The following is a 19,343-nucleotide window of genomic DNA, read 5'->3' on the forward strand; positions in this document are numbered from 1 at the left end:
TTTTGTGTGTGTATTTTCTATAATCAAATAAATGCAGCCTTGAAGGAGCAGAAGAGACTTCTTTTAAAAACATTAAAAATCGTATCAATCCAAAACTTTTGAACGGCAGTCTCTCTCTCTATATATATATGCCAAGATCTGTCTCCATGATCATATATTCAGAGAAAGACATCTGTGTGATGATTTTGTGCTCTCAGAACCTGCAGTCAATGCAAACACAGATCATCCAAACATCACATGCTCAGCCATGAAACTAGTGTTTATTTCACTATTCCACAAAGCAATAATAAATAAAGGCATTGCCACATTGCTTTAATTTATACAGACTTTAATAGCTTTATTTACAGATGAACTCGTCTTTCATATATTTGCTTGTGTGTGTGTGTGTGTGTTTGTGTTTTCCAGTCTTGAATGTTTGAGATTAACATCTATGAGTGAATGTACCATTTCAAGTCGTTCTGTTTGACACTGTAGTTTTAAAAATGTTTTCCAGATAAAAGAGCCAATGATTGTGCGGCAGGGAGAAAGACTGCAGTGCTGATTGTGTGTGTGTGTGTGTGTGTGAGAGAGGGGGCGGGGCTACAGTCGGGCTGGAGTCAGATTGCTGCACCGTTCTGAGGGAAATGATGATGATGAAGATTATAAGAGAGAAAGAAAAAAGGCACATCCAAACCAAAATAAGTAAACAAAAGAAAGAGATAGAAAAGTTCACAGTCAGTTCACCCAAAAATGAAAGTAAACGTATCTTTTCCTCGCCCTCATGTTGTTCAAAAACCGGCATTTGTACTGCAAAATCACCAGCCACTCTCTTCATACAGAAAGAGCGGCGTGAACATTCGGCTAAACGTCTCCTGCTGAACAAATACGGGTTCAGAACAACATAAACATGACGTTTTCAGTTTGGGATGAACTATGTTGAGTAAAGGAATGGAAAAGATGGAGAGAGAACAGGAGGATGAAGAGAAAGAGTGTGATTGTGTCAGATCAGGTGCTTTGGCTCCTCGTGTCGGACTCAGTTGCTGAGCAATAGTTCTGTCGCCGTCTCCACGTCCCAGGACTTCGACGACAGCGCCACTATGACTGCGTTCTGCACAGAGGAACACACGGCATTCTGACGGGAGGAAATACTACACAGACTAAATAGTGTGCAGAATCACATTAGTGGCTTCTAAAGCAGAGCATGTGCACTTGTTAGGGCCCTATGGATCCCACAATGCGGGAAAACGTGGACTGAATCCAGTCATAAAACAGGAACAGGATTTACTGTATAGCTCTATGAGGATGAGAACGCATGAACTTCAGCTCCAGAGCCGCTCTGAGTCACTTCATCAGCATTTACTGTTTCATTTAAGAACAACTACTGTCACAAACACACAGAAACTCTCTTCACAGCAACACCTCAAAATAAAAGTTCAGTTTAACTTGAAGAAATTGTGACAGAAATATTTTACAGATGTAAACTCTGTATGATTTATATGATTAAAAGTAATATTGGTTTAATCATATGGTTAAAATTAATGTTTTATGCCTTTATTTGATTGCAAGAAAAATGTAAATACATAACAGAATTTATAGGGGGAATTTATAAATAATAAAAATGATTTATAATATTTTTTCAATTTGTTTTTAAATAAAAATTAGTTATTTTATAAATTGTTGTTTTTATTAATTCAATTAAATATACATGATTTTTGATTATTAAAACTTAAACCAATAAAATGGAATCCAGAAACCTTAACACAGAATTTGGTTTAAAATTTTTTAAATAAACATCAAATGGAATTTGAGAAAAATTAATAAAACCTATTTCAAACCTACACATACTTTTTTGTTAAACTTTTAATAAATTGTTCTTAAATTGATTAAGTTGCATGGTTTCAATTAATTAGACATGCTGTCTGATTCCTAAAATTTAATTTAACCAATAAAAAGGAGTCCAAAAATAATAAAATGGAATTTGGGGGAAAATATAAAGGAGTTCATAGGGCCCTGATTTTTGTACATGCTTTTTGAACAAATATTTTGCATAAAAGTGCAACAGAAGAAGCTCAGCTGACAAACCTTCTTCCAGTAACATTAATAGAAAGATCATTCAATGTTATCTGGTTTTTAATTATGTTCTCAGAACGTTAGCACAATAACATTATTTATACATCTTGCATACATTTTTTGAAATCCATAAATTGGACGTTCGTCTGACGTTTTTTAAATGTTTCTACTTGTTTCAGAACGTTCAAAAGTAACGTTTGCATAATGTTTGAAGAATGATAAAATGAAATGTTCCCTTAACATTCGTATAACCAAGAAAAATATTTTTTGAAACATTCTGAACATTCAAAAATAACATTTTGTTTTCATAAGTGTGTTTTTTTAGTAAGCGTGTGTTTCGCTACTCACCTTCTCAAAGCCCATGGCGCAGAGCTTGTCTATTTTGCGTGTGTAGTCTGGGCTGGAGACGGGAGCTCCTGCGTAAACATGTGACCAGAGTCGAGCCGTCTGTTTGAACATCTCTGGGTTCTGTTTATACTGGCAGACAGGAAGTAAACACAGTGAAAACAGGAAGTGACCACATCAGCCTGACACCCAAATGAAGCAGAATCTTGTTTCCTTATATTAGCTAGTAATTATGGTAGAGTTATTAGTATCTCTTATTCTAGAACATAACTTTCTGAATTACACGTTTGCAGTCATAAACAATAGTAAAACTACGATGGTACAAAAAAGTTTGAGGTTTTTTTAATGTTTCTGAAAGAGTCTCTTCTGCTCACAAAAGCTGCATTTATTTGATTAAAATACAGTAAAATACTGTAATATTATTCCAATGTAAATCAGCTGTGTTCTATGTGAATATATAGTAAACTGTAATTTATTCCTGTGATCAAAGCTGGATGTTCAGCATCATTACTCCAGTCTTCAGTGTCACATGATCCTCCACAAATCACTCTAATATGAGTTGATGATCAAGAAACACTTATGATTATATTATGATGAATAGAAAGTCAAAAAAGCAGCATTTATTTGTAACAGTGATCATTTGTAACATTATAAATGTCTTTACTGTCACTTTTAATCAATTTAATGCGTCCTTGCTCAATATTAATAAAAATTTAAATAAAAAAAGATTGTCTTTCGAAGTTTAATAATCACATTAGGACGCATCATGATTCCTGTCTTTCTGTCGCCAAATTTAATACATCATGATAATTAAGAGTATGATAATACCATTGAAGATATTTAAAAAAATGTATGGCCTTAAAAATATTTTATTTATTTATTTTTATGATTTATCCGTGCACATCATTATTATTTTAAATTCATGTCTCGTAATCTTGAATGAGAATAAGTTCCTCTCGCAGCATCTCTTCTCTTCTCTGATGATGTGGGCGGGGCAACCTGTCACTCACATGAGATCAGCCAATAGCAAACCACAACCATCCAATCAATTCCACACAGACAAACTCAAGCCCCACCCACATTTGTTCTCGTTCCTGAAGCGTTTCACTCGGATATACGACACAATAGAGAAGAAAAGATGAGCACAACTTCTGTTTCATGCCCACTTTAAGCACACATGGGGACTCTGAACACTACAGAAACTCTTAAAACCACTAGAGATTTTGCTTTACTATTTGCACGCCCACTTTTTGTTGCTCATTCCCAACACAAGCTCACATATACATGTATTATTTGTTATTATTTCAACTTTGTGGTGTTATTTTTCAATGAATGTTTGTGTTTTGTTGTTTGTAGATGTATTGTTCATTTGTTTTTGATATGTAGTGACTGTTATATGGTGGGACCCCCCCGAAAACAAGATGATTCATCTCAAGGGGTTAATCCTAATAAATACATAATTCTCTATATACCTGATTGGCGACCACAGCGTCCTGTGGATCATCTGGTTCAGCAGCGGCCAGAAGAGCCTGTAGTGACAGTAACACTGTTCGGAGGGTCATGGCTGCCGCCCTGAAACACACACACAGCAGAGAGTTCATCAGTTTCAGTGTTCACTGCTGCTTCACAGCTATATAGTGCGTTCAGTAAGATCTTACCACTGGTCCTTCAGGATGTCCAAGCAAATGGCACCTGTTACTGAGCTGATGTTGGGATGCCAGATCTTCGTTATAAACCGAACCTGAAAAACATCAGCGGACAAGTGGAATTATTAGTACCTAAAGTAAAAAACATCAGTCAATAGCAGAGCACGCAGCTCACAATGTGACTCAGTTTAAATTCAGTGAATCACAATGCAAATACAAAATGCATCTAAAGCGCTAATATTTGGCGGATTAATGCATCTTGTTGCAATAAAAATCTGCACTACAATCTACAACACACTCTAAAGATGATTGTTCGTGTGCACAGACAACAGAAGTAGAAGAATAAGAAGGTAAATAAGCTTCTTATAGATGCGACTCAGCAGTTTTTATGCTGTAAATGAGATTATGAATCAGAGCCGCCTCAAACGTTGCTGTTGTCAGTCGGCATGCGTCTTGTTTTCTGTGGTTGTGCGCGGGAACATTCAACGTTTAAGTGTGTGATGCACGTGTTCCTGTGCAAAGACATGCCATATCTAAACATATTTTTCTCTTGTTTTACAGTAAAATATTCCACAGTATTTCCATCTTGTTTTCCAGTCGAAATATTAAATATTAATTTACTTGAGAAGCAAAATGACTTCAGATATTAAGTAAAATATATTAAAAATTAATTGACTTTATGCTTAAAACAAGAACAAATATCTGGCAATGCCAAACAAATTTTTAAGTTTGATTCTTAACTTTTTAAGAATTAAGTTTGTTTTTCTGACTCCATTGGTAGATATTTGTTCTTGTTTTAAGTATTAGTTTTTGATCATTTGTTCATAAAACAAGACTTATGAAGAACATTGAACTTTGTTTTTATTGTACTTGTATGAAGGCTCCTGCATAAAATTGTTTGCACAAACTTCACAGCACTCCTGATCTACCATATGATACCAACAGTTAAACTAGATTAGCCAGCGTTTAACCCAGCATTTAACCCAGTGTATAACCCAGTGTATAACCCAGTGTTTAACCCAGTGTTTAACCCAGTGTTTAACCCAGCGTTTAACCCAGCGTTTAACCCAGCGTATAACCCAGTGTTTAACCCAGCATTTAACCCAGTGTTTAACCCAGTGTATAACCCAGTGTATAACCCAGTGTTTAACCCAGTGTTTAACCCAGTGTTTAACCCAGCGTTTAACCCAGTGTTTAACCCAGCGTTTAACCCAGCGTTTAACCCAGTGTATAACCCAGTGTTTAACCCAGCATTTAACCCAGCATTTAACCCAGCGTATAACCCAGTGTATAACCCAGTGTATAACCCAGTGTTTAACCCAGCGTTTAACCCAGTGTATAACCCAGTGTATAACCCAGTGTATAACCCAGTGTTTAACCCAGTGTTTAACCCAGCGTTTAACCCAGCGTTTAACCCAGCGTTTAACCCAGCGTTTAACCCAGTGTATAACCCAGTGTATAACCCAGTGTTTAACCCAGCGTTTAACCCAGCATTTAACCCAGTGTATAACCCAGTGTATAACCCAGTGTATAACCCAGTGTTTAACCCAGCGTTTAACCCAGCGTTTAACCCAGTGTTTAACCCAGCGTTTAACCCAGTGTTTACTCACCTTTGGTGGATTAAATGGATACGTCTCTGGAATTTTAATTTCTAGTTGAAATCTGCCACCTACAAAAATGGAAAAGACAGAAAGTCACATAAAAGTAGAGACAAAATCAAAACAATTTATGAAATCAACATTTTAGTGTAAATATATATTCCAGTAAGCATGCATACATGTGTCATCAAGGCATATGTTAAAAAACATAATCTGAAACGTTTAGAAACATCAACATAAACAAGTGCGTGCATTTAGAAAATTGATTGACGTTCCAATGTTAGAAAGGGAAGGTTTTAGAAATGAGACACTAATGTACAAGACGGCTAAATAGTGGCTAAATAACTACACACTGTCATTTCATTCGATTCCTTGTAGAGCTTTGGAATTTGAAAATAACATTAATTTGGTTTTATCTGTATTTAAAATCATTTTAAGTCAACACAGACAAGACTGTACAATATCGAACGCTGATTGCTAGTATTAAAGAGCTTGTGAAGCAGATGATGCATGACAATAAATGGCAGAATCATCTTTATAAAGACCTAGCATTGAGAATGTTATCACAGATATTATTTATAAACAAGAAAAATAAAATGGGTCCCAGTACAGACCCCTGAGGGACTCCTTTAGAGACAGAACAACGATGGCTTGTCTCTTTAAAAGAATGTCATGATCAACTGTGTCAAAAGCCTTCGATAAATCAAGAAAAAGAGCAAATTTGCCTGCAATGAAGGCATTAATAATGTTGCTAAACACTTTGATAACAGCTGTAACTGTGCTATTCTGCATTCAAAAACCGGATAGAAAAGGAGAAAGAAGATTATTTAGGTGCCATTGGCGGGCGTGGCATCAAATAGTGCAGATATCTTGAGATGTATGTGGTTGATCAGGTAAGACAGAAACACAGTTAATAGATCAGAATAATTCCTTTGCTCTCGCCTTCATAAGGTGTATCTGGCGGTCCTGCGATTTCCCCCCTCAGTTCTGTGAAATTCTCATCCACTAAATCAACCTTGATCTGGTTTTTACTCGTCTGTGAAAATAAAAAGAAATGTCAGGAAAATTAGTCAACAAATTATTTTTTAAATAACATCCATTCCACAAAATTGGCCACTTTTGTCCCCAAAATTAGAGCCGAAAATGCCTAGGAAAGTATGGATTAGGTTTCCAACTTTGTATGGTAGCTATTAGTTTTCTTGATGTACTCAAAAATAAACACAGACTCCAAAATTTAAAGTCAAAGCTCGACATTTAAATGGCTAAATCCAAAGTCAAAACCCCTAAACTTCGCAACTAAATCCAAAATTCAAACCCAATAATGCCCAACTCGCCAGAATTCAAAAGGACTAACTCTAGCAAAAACATCCCAGAAAGTTCCGACAAGGCTCTCTCAAAGTTATGAACAAACGTTCTTGGCAAAACATACTTTTGTTAACTGGGATACTGTAGTACCGTGATGATATAAGAAGGTAAAATGCAACTAAATGTAATAAAAAATGTGATCGTTTTTGTACTATGGTAATACTATGGTATTTTTGGCACTCCATTTGTGACTGACAGTTGTGACAACTCACTAGAATTGGTTATACCCAACTAAACCTGTAATTTAAGTTAGATTAATACTAAATGAAGGATCAGAGATTTAGATGGTAAATTCAGTTCATTGTTTCTTAAGTTTTCGTTTATACTCGTGTTAAAAGTGTCACACAACATTCAATACACACATTAGTACATCATAACACAAATTATTTAAAGAATAAACTTTAATCACGAGTCACAAATGAAGGTTTTAATGAAATTTCGCACCCGTAATACAATTATAATAATCATTGTTGTGATTCTGTCGAAACTATTATCAAATCCATGACAAAACTACAATAAAAAGTTTACAAACCTGTCAGCCCACATAAATTAACCCAAATATTCATTGTTGTGCGTCTAAAAATGTTGTTTTAACGTCAAACGTAAGCGTAATATGTGTGTTTACGTAGCACTAGCTGGCCTTCAGTTAGCATGCGGCTAATCACACACACACAGGCCTTTCTTAAAAAACACTATAAACACACATAAATACACATCAAACCACTGCATAAACCCAATAGACACCGCAGAATCGATTAAATAAGCCATTTGAATGTCAGAGAAATGTGTTGTGGCTCGTTTCGGCGGGTTTGGACTCGTTTAAATGCGGTTCGGCCTGGACGGGACAAACATCCCATAATATTCCCCCAAATCGCGTATCTGACACCACAAACACACATAAAACTGCATTGTCTCAATGAAAGAGACAAATCACAGCTGTAGCGGACTCGGTCCGGATCAGAGAGAGTCACAATTGATCCGTCCATCATCTCACATGATTAAATGCACATGTGTCAGTCATAAGGCATGATTGACAGCTGTCAAGCGAAATACACACATGTGTGTAAGTGTTAAACGAACCTCTTCGCTTTTCAGAACCTCTTTAAACTCCCGTTTGATCCGCTGGACCGCGATGTTGGCCATGCTGTTCATACACCACCACCAACAACACACACACACACACACACACACATACACACACACCTCTCTCTCTCTCTCTCTCTCTCTCTCTCTCTCTCCTCATTTGCAGATGTATACAATAAAATGTGCAAAAGTGCAATAACAGTACAGTTTATGCTCATGTACCATGGTATTTTTGATGTGCCTTGGCTACATGAATATGGTAATGATATCGAAGTACCAGTATTGACTCCTGATACCAGTAATAACCACCACAGTACCTTTTGCACAACCTTCAGTTTTTTTCCTATACTGCATTCAGAGCGAATGTTGTGTCTCTATATCAGAGTAAGAAGTTTTAGTTTTAAGGTGCTTTATTGGCATGACGAATGTTTTTACATTCGTATTTCCAAAGCATTTGGAAAGTAGTGCAAAACAACATAAAAACTGTGTAATGGACAAATACAAAGTTAAATAATAAAATTAATTTATAAGTAAATAAGATCATAAGAATTATGCACTTCATCCTTCAACTGCTATAGTTCAAAATAGCAGTGTAAGCTTCCAGCCTTACATAAACATTTGAAATACATTTTGAAATAAATAGCCTACATTAAATAAATACATGTGTGTGTGTGTGTGTGTGTGTGTGTGTGTGTGTGTGTGTGTGTGTGTGTGTGTGTGTGTGTGTGTGTTTATCTAGTTAATTCATCAGAAGTTCACCCAAGGCTGCTTGGAGAGATAGCCTAATAGGGCAAAAAAAAAAAAAAAATTCAAAACATCTTCTATATGGAAAAGTCGACTCATTGTCAGAGTCATTGTTGTTCTTCAAGTTCATCATGCTGGTGAAGTTGCTTTATTTTGCAACTTCGTTGTGCTTTAACGTATAGCCGACCTTGAATATGTTTCAGTGAGTCTGCTGTCACAGAAGACGAAGTTGGTTCATTTCTACCTGCTCAAATCACTGTACATTATTATTATTATTCTGATTACATCTAAATATAATCATGTTTTTATTTTCTTATTTCTTAGGCTCCACTTTTGACTATTCTTGTGTAAGACCGTCTGTGTGTAACTTCTTATGTGCACATCATGGACACACCCTGACAAAACAAGGCCTTGGACACACTTACACACACACACACACACACACACACACACACACACACACACACACACACACACACACACACACACACACACACACACAAACACACAAACCGGGAACTCTCTTACTTGACATCTGACCTCTCTTACTTGATATTATATTTCTTAATATGCCATTATATGGTAGAGATTGATCTTTGAGGACTATGATTGCAAAGACAAAAATACTGAGGAAGAACAGCACTTTTTTTGCAGTAGAAGTTCTATTCTATATATATATACATATTATAGAAGTTATATTCTAGCTTTTTTGTCAAATGAATTAAAACATAATGTTGGAAGTTGCATTTTCAACCTGTTGCTAAAACAACTCATTTGCTCCATAGACATTTATGTTTCGAGAACACATTGACATATTGTGTCCCCTATTATTTACTTGAAACGCTGAATACACTATTTTCCTAATTCATATATGAAGCCCACATGAGTATTGCTATTGTCTATTTAGTTGATTAATACATAAAACACACAAAAACAACATATGGCTTGCATTGAGCATACACTTTTATTGCTTAAAAATCAAAGCAAACAAAGCATTGAAAAGCTTGAAGTCATGGACCCAATTTTTAACATTTTTATTTAAAAGGACAACGAATGTCAAATTATAATAAATTTTTTATGTGCATTTTTTTCTGATGGGAATATGCTGGTCGCCATATTTTAAGAAAGATCCACATGAATGCATTATAGTTGTGGATATGCAAAGCATTTTTAACCCCTGGTCTACATCACGCGTCTGATCTTCATGGTGATGGACTTCAGAGATCTCCAGCTTTTCTTCCAGTGGTACCAGTTGGCCGAAGCATTTATATCCACATTATCTTTCCCCCACAAATACTGACCAGTGGGGTTTGTGCTATAACAATTATTGTACCAAAACCCTCCTGATTTACTTAAAGCACAGGAGCCACCGTTCCAGTTGTCTTGGTCTTTGTCAAAGGTGGAGAACTTCATTCCATTGTGGGTACTCAAAGAGTCACCTGCAAAAAGGAGAAACTTTCATTATAGACACACTTTTATTTATCTTTTCATTCATCTAAAATACAATTATTTAAAGTCCCCCTGTAGTCAAAAATTCTATCCCTTAAAACTCATCTTTGATCACCAAAATGACATATTTAAACGTTTTTTTTTTTCATTGAAAAAAAAAATCTTCATGCCTTTAAATATCTTGAATGTAACCCGACACCCTTGCCTCATTAAGTATACGTGGTTCTGTGAATATGCAAATGAGCACCGCCTCCACTCACTCACTCACTCAGCTCAGAGATCCACTGGTTGACGATCACACGTTGATCTGATTGGTTGTGATGTCAGAAACACCAGCGATTTCAAAGAGTAAAAATACTCAGCAATGGTGTTGTCATGAATTTACACATGGTTTGTCTTAAAGCGTATTAAAAACACCACATAGACACATAAACAACATTTAAAGCTGGATTTCACCACAGAGGGACTTTTAAAAAGCATTTTCTTCCTCCTTAATTGAACGATCCAGCTTGTGTAAATTCATCATTAGGGTCACACAAGTGAAAACCTGAAAACATTTGTGGATATTTGACCTGCTCCTCCATTTACGAAGCCGCTGATGTGCAGTTTGTACCCATCAGCCTCAGAATCCACAGAGAAGGACTCGTACACAGCGTAAGCCGTTGACCCATCAAAATCCTCCAGATCTACTCTGAGTTTATACTGATTCCTGCGTGTCAGCAGGTGAATAAACTCCAAACCTGTTGAAAACATGAAATGAAACCGGTTTAGCAGGCTAACTCAAAGAAATGTCCAAATAAATCTGCATTTATAGGCTGTGGTCCAGATTAGGGAAGATTTACACATCAACGATAGAAAAGTTTATCCACTGTATTTTTTTGCGTTCGGGCGGATCCGCTGAAATCACTAAAAACGCTGTATTCACAAACTCACGTTTCTTTTTTTAGTTCAGTGTCGCTTTTAAAAAACGTGCACTTTGAAATCCGTTTTCAAAACACATCATTTTTTATTATTATTTTTACGTTGAAAACAGTGTTGTGTAAACGGCCCATTTCCATGTGTCTGATTGCATATTTTTCTCTTTGTTTGCTTTTTTTTTGCACAAAATGTCCCAAAAACACTCACCCAGCCAGTATTCGTCTTCTTTATTACCAAAACCCCGTTTATAGCTGTCCCATGACCTGAAGAAATTCACCTTGCCGTCCATTCGCCTGAGAATCACCTGAAACATTCATAAATCATTCATCGGTTTTACATCATTGATCTTTTAAGGGTGTAAAGCATTAAAAAAGTTTTTTTTTTTTTAAAGTTCACAGGCTTTCTTTAGCAACAAATGTAAATTTTGTTGTGTGATTCCTAAGCCGCCAAATGCATGACAGTCTTTTATGAACTATTTCACACTTAGATGCTGTATAAGTAAAATAAAAGAGCACAAATAAAAGCACTAGGTGACAATAGTATATATTACAATAAAATATGCAAATACCGTCCAGTGGCCTCTTTCATGTTGTCCGGTGGGGACCATCTGACAGTAGACCTGCACCGGTCCATCTATTGAGGAGACGGTGTAAACGCCACTGTCAGTTTTCCCACTCGAATAAATATCAGAGCAGTCAGTGGCAAAGCAATCCATTTTGGGCACTTCAGTCGCCATCAACACTGGAAACAGCGCAGACAAACACAGCAACACCTGAGAGAGACACACAACTCAAGATCTGCTGTCTGACTGAATCTGACATTCTTACACACAAAAACTCACACTCATGTTTGCGGAGTTGCTTCAGAGGTCCAGCTCAGAGGATTAGGTGGGGTTTGCACCTGAAATACAGCTCAGACAAATAAAATCACCTTTGCTTGAACGTGAACACGTATTCAGTCATTTCCTGAAGAATAAAACGTATAATTTGCTGAGACCTGCATCGTTTTCAAAACGACCAGAAATTAAACTCACCGTATGGGTTGAGAATCTTGTGAATGTTCAGACAGACGAGAGATGTGTCTTTAAATATCTCTCCAGTTGTCAGGATCCTCCTCTGTATCTGACACATTTACACACACACACACACAAAACACTAAAGCTTTTACCTTCAAATCTTTATTGGACAGTCATGGGTTAGATGCCATAAATGGAGAAGTTTTTAGCCCTTTTTTGGCAACCTGCTTTATCATCTTCAGAAGAAGTCAAAAGAGGAATTGATTAATCTGAAAGTGACGATAAAGTAGAAAGGGCCCTGCCCTGCAGCTCTTTACACGAGTCAAACCTCCAGAACCTCAACATTCATAACCAAGTTAAAACTATTATTAAAACCAACAAATTCAAATGACTTGATTGTAAGTGTTAAATTATTGTTTTGTTCTTTCCTACCCTTATTATGATGCGTTTTATAGCGCATAGTGAATAAGTGTATAAGTGCATAGTGTTTAAGTGCACAGTGTATAAGTGCATAGTGTAAAAGTGCATAGTGAATAAGTGCACAGTGTATAAGTGCATAGTGTATAAGTGCATAGTGTATAAGTGCATAGTGTATAAGTGCATAGTGAATAAGTGCATAGTGTATAAGTGCATAGTGTATAAGTGCATAGTGTATAGTGTATAAGTGCATAGTGTATAAGTGCATAGTGTATAAGTGCATAGTGTATAAGTGCATAGTGAATAAGTGTATAGTGAATAAGTGTATAAGTGCACAGTGTATAAGTGCATAGTGTAAAAGTGCATAGTGTATAAGTGCATAGTGTATAAGTGCATAGTGTATAAGTGCATAGTGTAAAAGTGTATAGTGTTTAAGTGCACAGTGTATAAGTGCATAGTGAATAAGTGTATAAGTGCATAGTGTTTAAGTGCACAGTGTGTAAGTGCATAGTGTATAGTGTATAAGTGCATAGTGAATAAGTGTATAAGTGCATAGTGTTTAAGTGCATAGTGTATAAGTGCATAGTGTAAAAGTGCATAGTGTTTAAGTGCATAGTGTATAAGTGCATAGTGTATAAGTGCATAGTGTATAAGTGTATAAGTGCATAGTGTTTAAGTGCATAGTGTATAAGTGCATAGTGTAAAAGTGCATAGTGTTTAAGTGCATAGTGTATAAGTGCATAGTGTATAAGTGCATAGTGAATAAGTGTATAAGTGCATAGTGTTTAAGTGCATAGTGTATAAGTGCATAGTGTAAAAGTGCATAGTGTTTAAGTGCATAGTGTATAAGTGCATAGTGTATAAGTGCATAGTGAATAAGTGTATAAGTGCATAGTGTTTAAGTGCACAGTGTATAAGTGCATAGTGTAAAAGTGTATAAGTGCATAGTGTAAAAGTGCATAGTGTTTAAGTGCACAGTGTATAAGTGCATAGTGTAAAAGTGCGTGCATAGTGTATAGTGTATAAGTGCATAGTGTATAAGTGCATAGTGAACAAGTGTATAAGTGCATAGTGTTTAAGTGCATAGTGTATAAGTGCATAGTGAATAAGTGTATAAGTGCATAGTGTTTAAGTGCACAGTCAAGTCAAGTCAAGTTTATTTGTATAGCGCTTTTCACAATACAGATATTTGATACAATATTGTATCAAAGCAGCTTCACAGTATTAAATTAAAATAATACAACAAAGTTTGTTTCAAGAGGAATTTATTGATTGATAAAATTAAATTAAATATCCCCAAAATATCCCCAACTGAGCAAGCCAAAGGCAACAGTGGCAAGGAACCGAAAAACTCCATCAAGTGACCTAATGAACGCAGCTGCCAGACTTTTGACTGGTACTCGCAAGTTCGAACATATTACCCCTGTACTGCGCTCCTTGCACTGGTTGCCGGTCCACTACAGAATTGATTTTAAAATTTTACTTTTTGTTTTTAAAGCTTTGAATGGTTCAGCCCCTACTTATCTTTGCGACCTTGTGAACCCAAAAACCTCTGTTAGATCTCTGAGATCCTCTGAACAAAAATTACTGATGGTCCCTAGATCTAGATTAAAGCTGCGAGGTGACCGGGCTTTTTCTGTTGTTGGGCCAAAGTTGTGGAACAGTCTCCCGGTCTCCCTCAGATCAGTTTCATCAGAAGCTGAATTTAAATCTAAGCTAAAAACATACCTTTTTTCTCAGGCATATAACTGTTCCTAGACTTTTTAGACCATTTATCAGTGTTCTGATTTACTCATTCTCTCTTTTTTTTGCATTGCGGTCTTTATTATATTTATGTATGTATGTATGTATGTGTTATGCATGTTTTTGTGTATAGGTGTGTACTGTGTATATACGCATGTATGTATATTTGTGCATGTGTACATGTATATGTGTATATATGCATATGTGTATATCACTTATTTTATACCTTTTTTAGTATGACATTGTACAGCACAGTGGTCAACTATTGTTGTTTTTACTGTGCTTTATAAATAAACTTTGATTTGATTTGATTTGATTTGATTTAATGGTGTCCTAAAACTCCATCAGGTGACCTAATGGAGAAAAAAAACCTTGGGAGAACCCAGGCTCAGTCGGGGGCCAGTTCTCCTCTGGCATTTATGAGCTAGAGGCCGGATTGTAGTTTGAACTGTAGGATTATATGAATGCCTGGCTGAAGAGATGCGACTTTAATCTAGTTTTAAACTGGGAGAGCGAGTCTGAGCAACGAACAGTATCAGGAAGACTATTCCAGAGTTTTGGAGCCAAATGTGAAAATGCTCTCCCTCCTTTGGTGGTTCTGGATATCCTAGGTATGACCAAAAGCCTTGAATTTAGTGATCTTAAAGAGCGCGATGGATTATAGGGCGATAGAAGATCCGTTAAATAGACTGGAGCTAAGCCGTTTAGGGCTTTATAAGTCAGTAGCAATATCTTATAATTAATACAGAGCTTTATAGGTAACCAATGCAGTGATGATAAAATCGGTGTTATATGATCATATTTTCTTGATCTCGTAAGAACTCTAGTGGCGGCATTTTGGACTAACTGTAGCTTGTTTATTGAGGATGCAGGACAATCAGCTAATAAAGCATTACAGTAATCCAGTCTCGAGGTCATGAATGCTTGAACTAACTTTTCTGCATCAGAAACTGATAGCATATTACGTAGCTTAGCAATGTTTCTAAGGTGGAAAAAGGCTGTTTTTGTAACATATGAAATATGATTTTCAAAAGACAGGTTGCAATCGAGTATAACACCCAGGTCTTTTACTGTAGAGGATAAAGTAACAGGACATCCTATGATGTTAAAGTTGTATTGTGCGAGGTTTTGTGGGCGGTTTTTTGAACCGATAAGTATTACCTCTGTCTTGTCTGGATTTAATAAAAGAAAATTACGCGTCATCCAATCTTTTATATCTTTAACACACTCTGTCAATTTGGAAAATTTAGCGTTTTCATCCGGCCGTGATGAAATATATATTTGAGTGTCATCTGCATAACAATGGAAACTAATTCCATGTTTCCTTATAATATTTCCAAGTGGCATCATATATATGGAAAATAACAGAGGGCCTAATACAGATCCCTGCGGCACTCCATAGTTTACTGGAGTTATGATCGATTTTTCTCCATTTAAATTGACAAAATGGTAGCGGTCAGATAGGTATGATTTGAACCAGCTTAGTGCTTGTCCTTGAACACCAGTATAATTTTGTAGTCGATCTAAGAGTAATGTATGATCTATAGTATCGAACGCAGCACTAAGATCAAGTAAAACTAGTATTGAGATACAGCCTTGGTCAGAAGCTAAAAGTATAAGAACAGTGTAAAAGTGCATAGTGTATAAGTGCATAGTGTATAGTGTATAAGTGCATAGTGTAAAAGTGCATAGTGTTTAAGTGCACAGTGTATAAGTGCATAGTGAATAAGTGTATAAGTGCATAGTGTTTAAGTGCACAGTGTATAAGTGCATAGTGTAAAAGTGCATAGTGTATAAGTGCATAGTGTATAGTGTATAAGTGCATAGTGTATAAGTGCATAGTGAATAAGTGTATAAGTGCATAGTGTATAGTGTATAAGTGCATAGTGTATAAGTGCATCGTGTATAAGTGCATAGTGTATAGTGAATAGTGTATAGTGTATAAGTGCATAGTGTTTAAGTGCACAGTGTATAAGTGCATAGTGTATAAGTGCATAGTGAATAAGTGTATAAGTGCATAGTGTAAAAGTGCATAGTGTATAGTGTATAAGTGCATAGTGTATAAGTGCATAGTGTATAAGTGCATAGTGAATAAGTGTATAAGTGCATAGTGTTTAAGTGCACAGTGTATAAGTGCATAGTGTAAAAGTGCATAGTGTAAAAGTGCAGTGTATAAGTGCATAGTGTATAGTGTAAAAGTGCATAGTGTAAAAGTGCATAGTGTATAGTGTATAAGTGCATAGTGTATAAGTGCATAGTGTATAAGTGCATAGTGTAAAAGTGCATAGTGTAAAAGTGCATAGTGTATAAGTGCATAGTGTAAAAGTGCATAGTGTAAAAGTGCATAGTGTAAAAGTGCATAGTGTTTAAGTGCACAGTGTATAAGTGCATAGTGAATAAGTGTATAAGTGCATAGTGTTTAAGTGCACAGTGTATAAGTGCATAGTGTAAAAGTGCATAGTGTATAAGTGCATAGTGTATAGTGTATAAGTGCATAGTGTATAAGTGCATAGTGAATAAGTGTATAAGTGCATAGTGTATAGTGTATAAGTGCATAGTGTATAAGTGCATCGTGTATAAGTGCATAGTGTATAGTGTATAGTGTATAGTGTATAAGTGCATAGTGTTTAAGTGCACAGTGTATAAGTGCATAGTGTAAAAGTGCATAGTGTATAAGTGCATAGTGTATAGTGTTTAAGTGCATAGTGTAAAAGTGCATAGTGTTTAAGTGCACAGTGTATAAGTGCATAGTGAATGAGTGTATAAGAGCATTGTGTTTAAGTGCACAGTGTATAAGTGCATAGTGTATAAGTGCATAGTGAATAAGTGTATAAGTGCATAGTGTTTAAGTGCACAGTGTATAAGTGCATAGTGAATAAGTGTATAAGTGCATAGTGTTTAAGTGCACAGTGTATAAGTGCATAGTGTATAGTGTATAAGTGCATAGTCTATAAGTACATAGTGTTTAAGTGCATAGTGTATAAGTGCAGTGTATAAGTGCATAGTGAATAAGTGTATAAGTGCATAGTGTAAAAGTGCATAGTGTATAAGTGCATAGTGAATAAGTGTATAAGTGCATAGTGTGTAAGTGCACAGTGTATAAGTGCATAGTGTAAAAGTGCATAGTGTATAAGTGCATAGTGTATAGTGTAAAAGTGCATAGTGTAAAAGTGCATAGTGTATAGTGTATAAGTGCATAGTGTATAAGTGCATAGTGTATAAGTGCATAGTGAATAAGTGTATAAGTGCATAGTGTTTAAGTGCACAGTGTATAAGTGCATAGTGTAAAAGTGCATAGTGTAAAAGTGCATAGTGTATAAGTGCATAGTGTATAGTGTAAAAGTGCATAGTGTAAAAGTGCATAGTGTATAGTGTATAAGTGCATAGTGTATAAGTGCATAGTGAATAAGTGTATAAGTGCATAGTGTTTAAGTGCACAGTGTATAAGTGCATAGTGTAAAAGTGCATAGTGTAAAAGTGCATAGTGTATAGTGTATAAGTGCATAGTGTATAAGCGCATAGTGTATAAGTGCATAGTGTAAAAGTGCAAAGTGTATACAGTAAGTGCATAGTGTTTAAGTGTATAAGTGCATAGTGTTTAAGTGTATAAGCACATAGTGTATTAGTGTTTTCAGACTATCAGGCTGCTGTGAGAACTGCGAGGTAAAATTATTTCTCCAGTGTCACTGCACAGAAATGTAATGCCCCTACAGCCCTTTTCGGAACGATTAATAGACTTCTAAAACCAATTGGCTGCTCTGCTTTGACTCCCTCGTTGGAAACATGTGAAATGTTTCAGGCATTTTTTATGGAAAAAGTGGAGAAGATTAGACCTCGTCTTCCTATATTGCTGGTTGAGACTGTGTTGTTGACAGCTAGTGTCAAGAGTTCTGACCTCTTTGAGCAGGTGTCAGTGGTGAAGTTAAGGACATCATTATTCGTTTGAAGCCTACATTTGAGGATTGTAATGTGACTCCTTCACGCCTTCTCAAGGAATTGGTGGATGTTGTTAGGCCAAGTATCGCCTCTATTATTAACAGCAGTCTTCATAATGGGATATTTCCAACGGCCCTCAAGCAAGCAGATATTCAGCCGCTTCTTAAAAAGCCCATTTGAATTAAAGAATTACCGGCCCATCTCAAAACTTCCATGTCTATCAAAGGTTTTAGAGAAAGTAGTTTATGCACAGCTGATGTCATTTTTAAGTAAACATGTTTAATTTCAGTCCGGTTTTAGGACAGGTTATAGTACAGAATCTGCACTCTTGAGAGTTGTTAATGACCTTTGTTTAATCTGATCTGTAATGCTGCAGCTCTGCTGCAGATTCTCATAAAGTGGTTATCCCAATTGGTTGGAATACGTGGGACAGTTTTAAAGTGGTTCAAGTCTTATCTTACTGATAGAGCATTCTCAGTGAAGTATGGTAACTTTGTTTCAACAACAGTGCCTGTCACTTGTGGGGTTCCTCAGGGTTCTGTTATGGGCCCAATTTTATTTTATTTGTACATGTTGCCCATGAGTTAAATTTTTTATTTAAATATGGCATGTCTTACCATTTGTACACCGACGATACACAAATTGATCTCCCTTTGAAATCAGGAGAGAATTGTGGTCTAACTCACTGTTGGCAGGTCTGGAGGAGGTTAAGAGCTGGATGACCCATACTTTGGTTCAGTTAAACCAAAGTAAAACTGAGATTATGCTTTTTTGCCCTGCCAGAGGATGCTTCGATATTGCAACATATTTTGGCACATGGTCAGACTATTGCCATGACCAAGTAAAAAATGTAGGTGTTGTGTTTGACCCAGAGCTGAAATTTGATAAGCAGATTAATGCCGTGGTTAAGAGTTGCTTTGTTCCAGATTAGGACTATTGCACGTTTAAAGCCTATTCTTTTGAGAAAAGATTTAATTGCGAATTGGCCATTACTATTACAGAAGTCCTGTGGTAAAATTACATTACTCCATCTAC

At 36.1% G+C, this 19,343-nt stretch overlaps 2 protein-coding genes across 2 annotated transcripts; both read right to left on the bottom strand.

The window, feature by feature from the left end:
* Nucleotides 1-240: 240 nt before the first annotated feature.
* Nucleotides 241-8,235, bottom strand: ube2ka (ubiquitin-conjugating enzyme E2Ka). The gene is made up of 7 exons (XM_082177533.1): nt 8,084-8,235; nt 6,581-6,674; nt 5,651-5,709; nt 4,053-4,135; nt 3,867-3,966; nt 2,398-2,526; nt 241-1,087 (listed from the first exon to the last, which is right to left on the bottom strand). The coding sequence occupies exons 1-7, from the start codon at nt 8,153-8,155 to the stop codon at nt 1,013-1,015; spliced, it is 612 nt and encodes a 203-aa protein (XP_082033659.1). The 5' UTR covers nt 8,156-8,235; the 3' UTR covers nt 241-1,012.
* Nucleotides 8,236-9,771: 1,536 nt separating this feature from the next.
* Nucleotides 9,772-12,456, bottom strand: LOC309504281 (microfibril-associated glycoprotein 4-like). Its single transcript, XM_082177326.1, has 6 exons — nt 12,231-12,456; nt 12,039-12,097; nt 11,766-11,969; nt 11,405-11,501; nt 10,852-11,019; nt 9,772-10,269 (listed from the first exon to the last, which is right to left on the bottom strand). The coding sequence occupies exons 2-6, from the start codon at nt 12,042-12,044 to the stop codon at nt 10,013-10,015; spliced, it is 732 nt and encodes a 243-aa protein (XP_082033452.1). The 5' UTR covers nt 12,045-12,097; nt 12,231-12,456; the 3' UTR covers nt 9,772-10,012.
* Between the last annotated feature and the right edge of the window lie 6,887 nt (nt 12,457-19,343).

This window comes from Leuciscus leuciscus, assembly GCF_965113295.1.
Source record: "Leuciscus leuciscus genome assembly, chromosome: 8".
In the NCBI taxonomy this organism is placed as follows: Eukaryota; Metazoa; Chordata; class Actinopteri; order Cypriniformes; family Leuciscidae; genus Leuciscus; species Leuciscus leuciscus.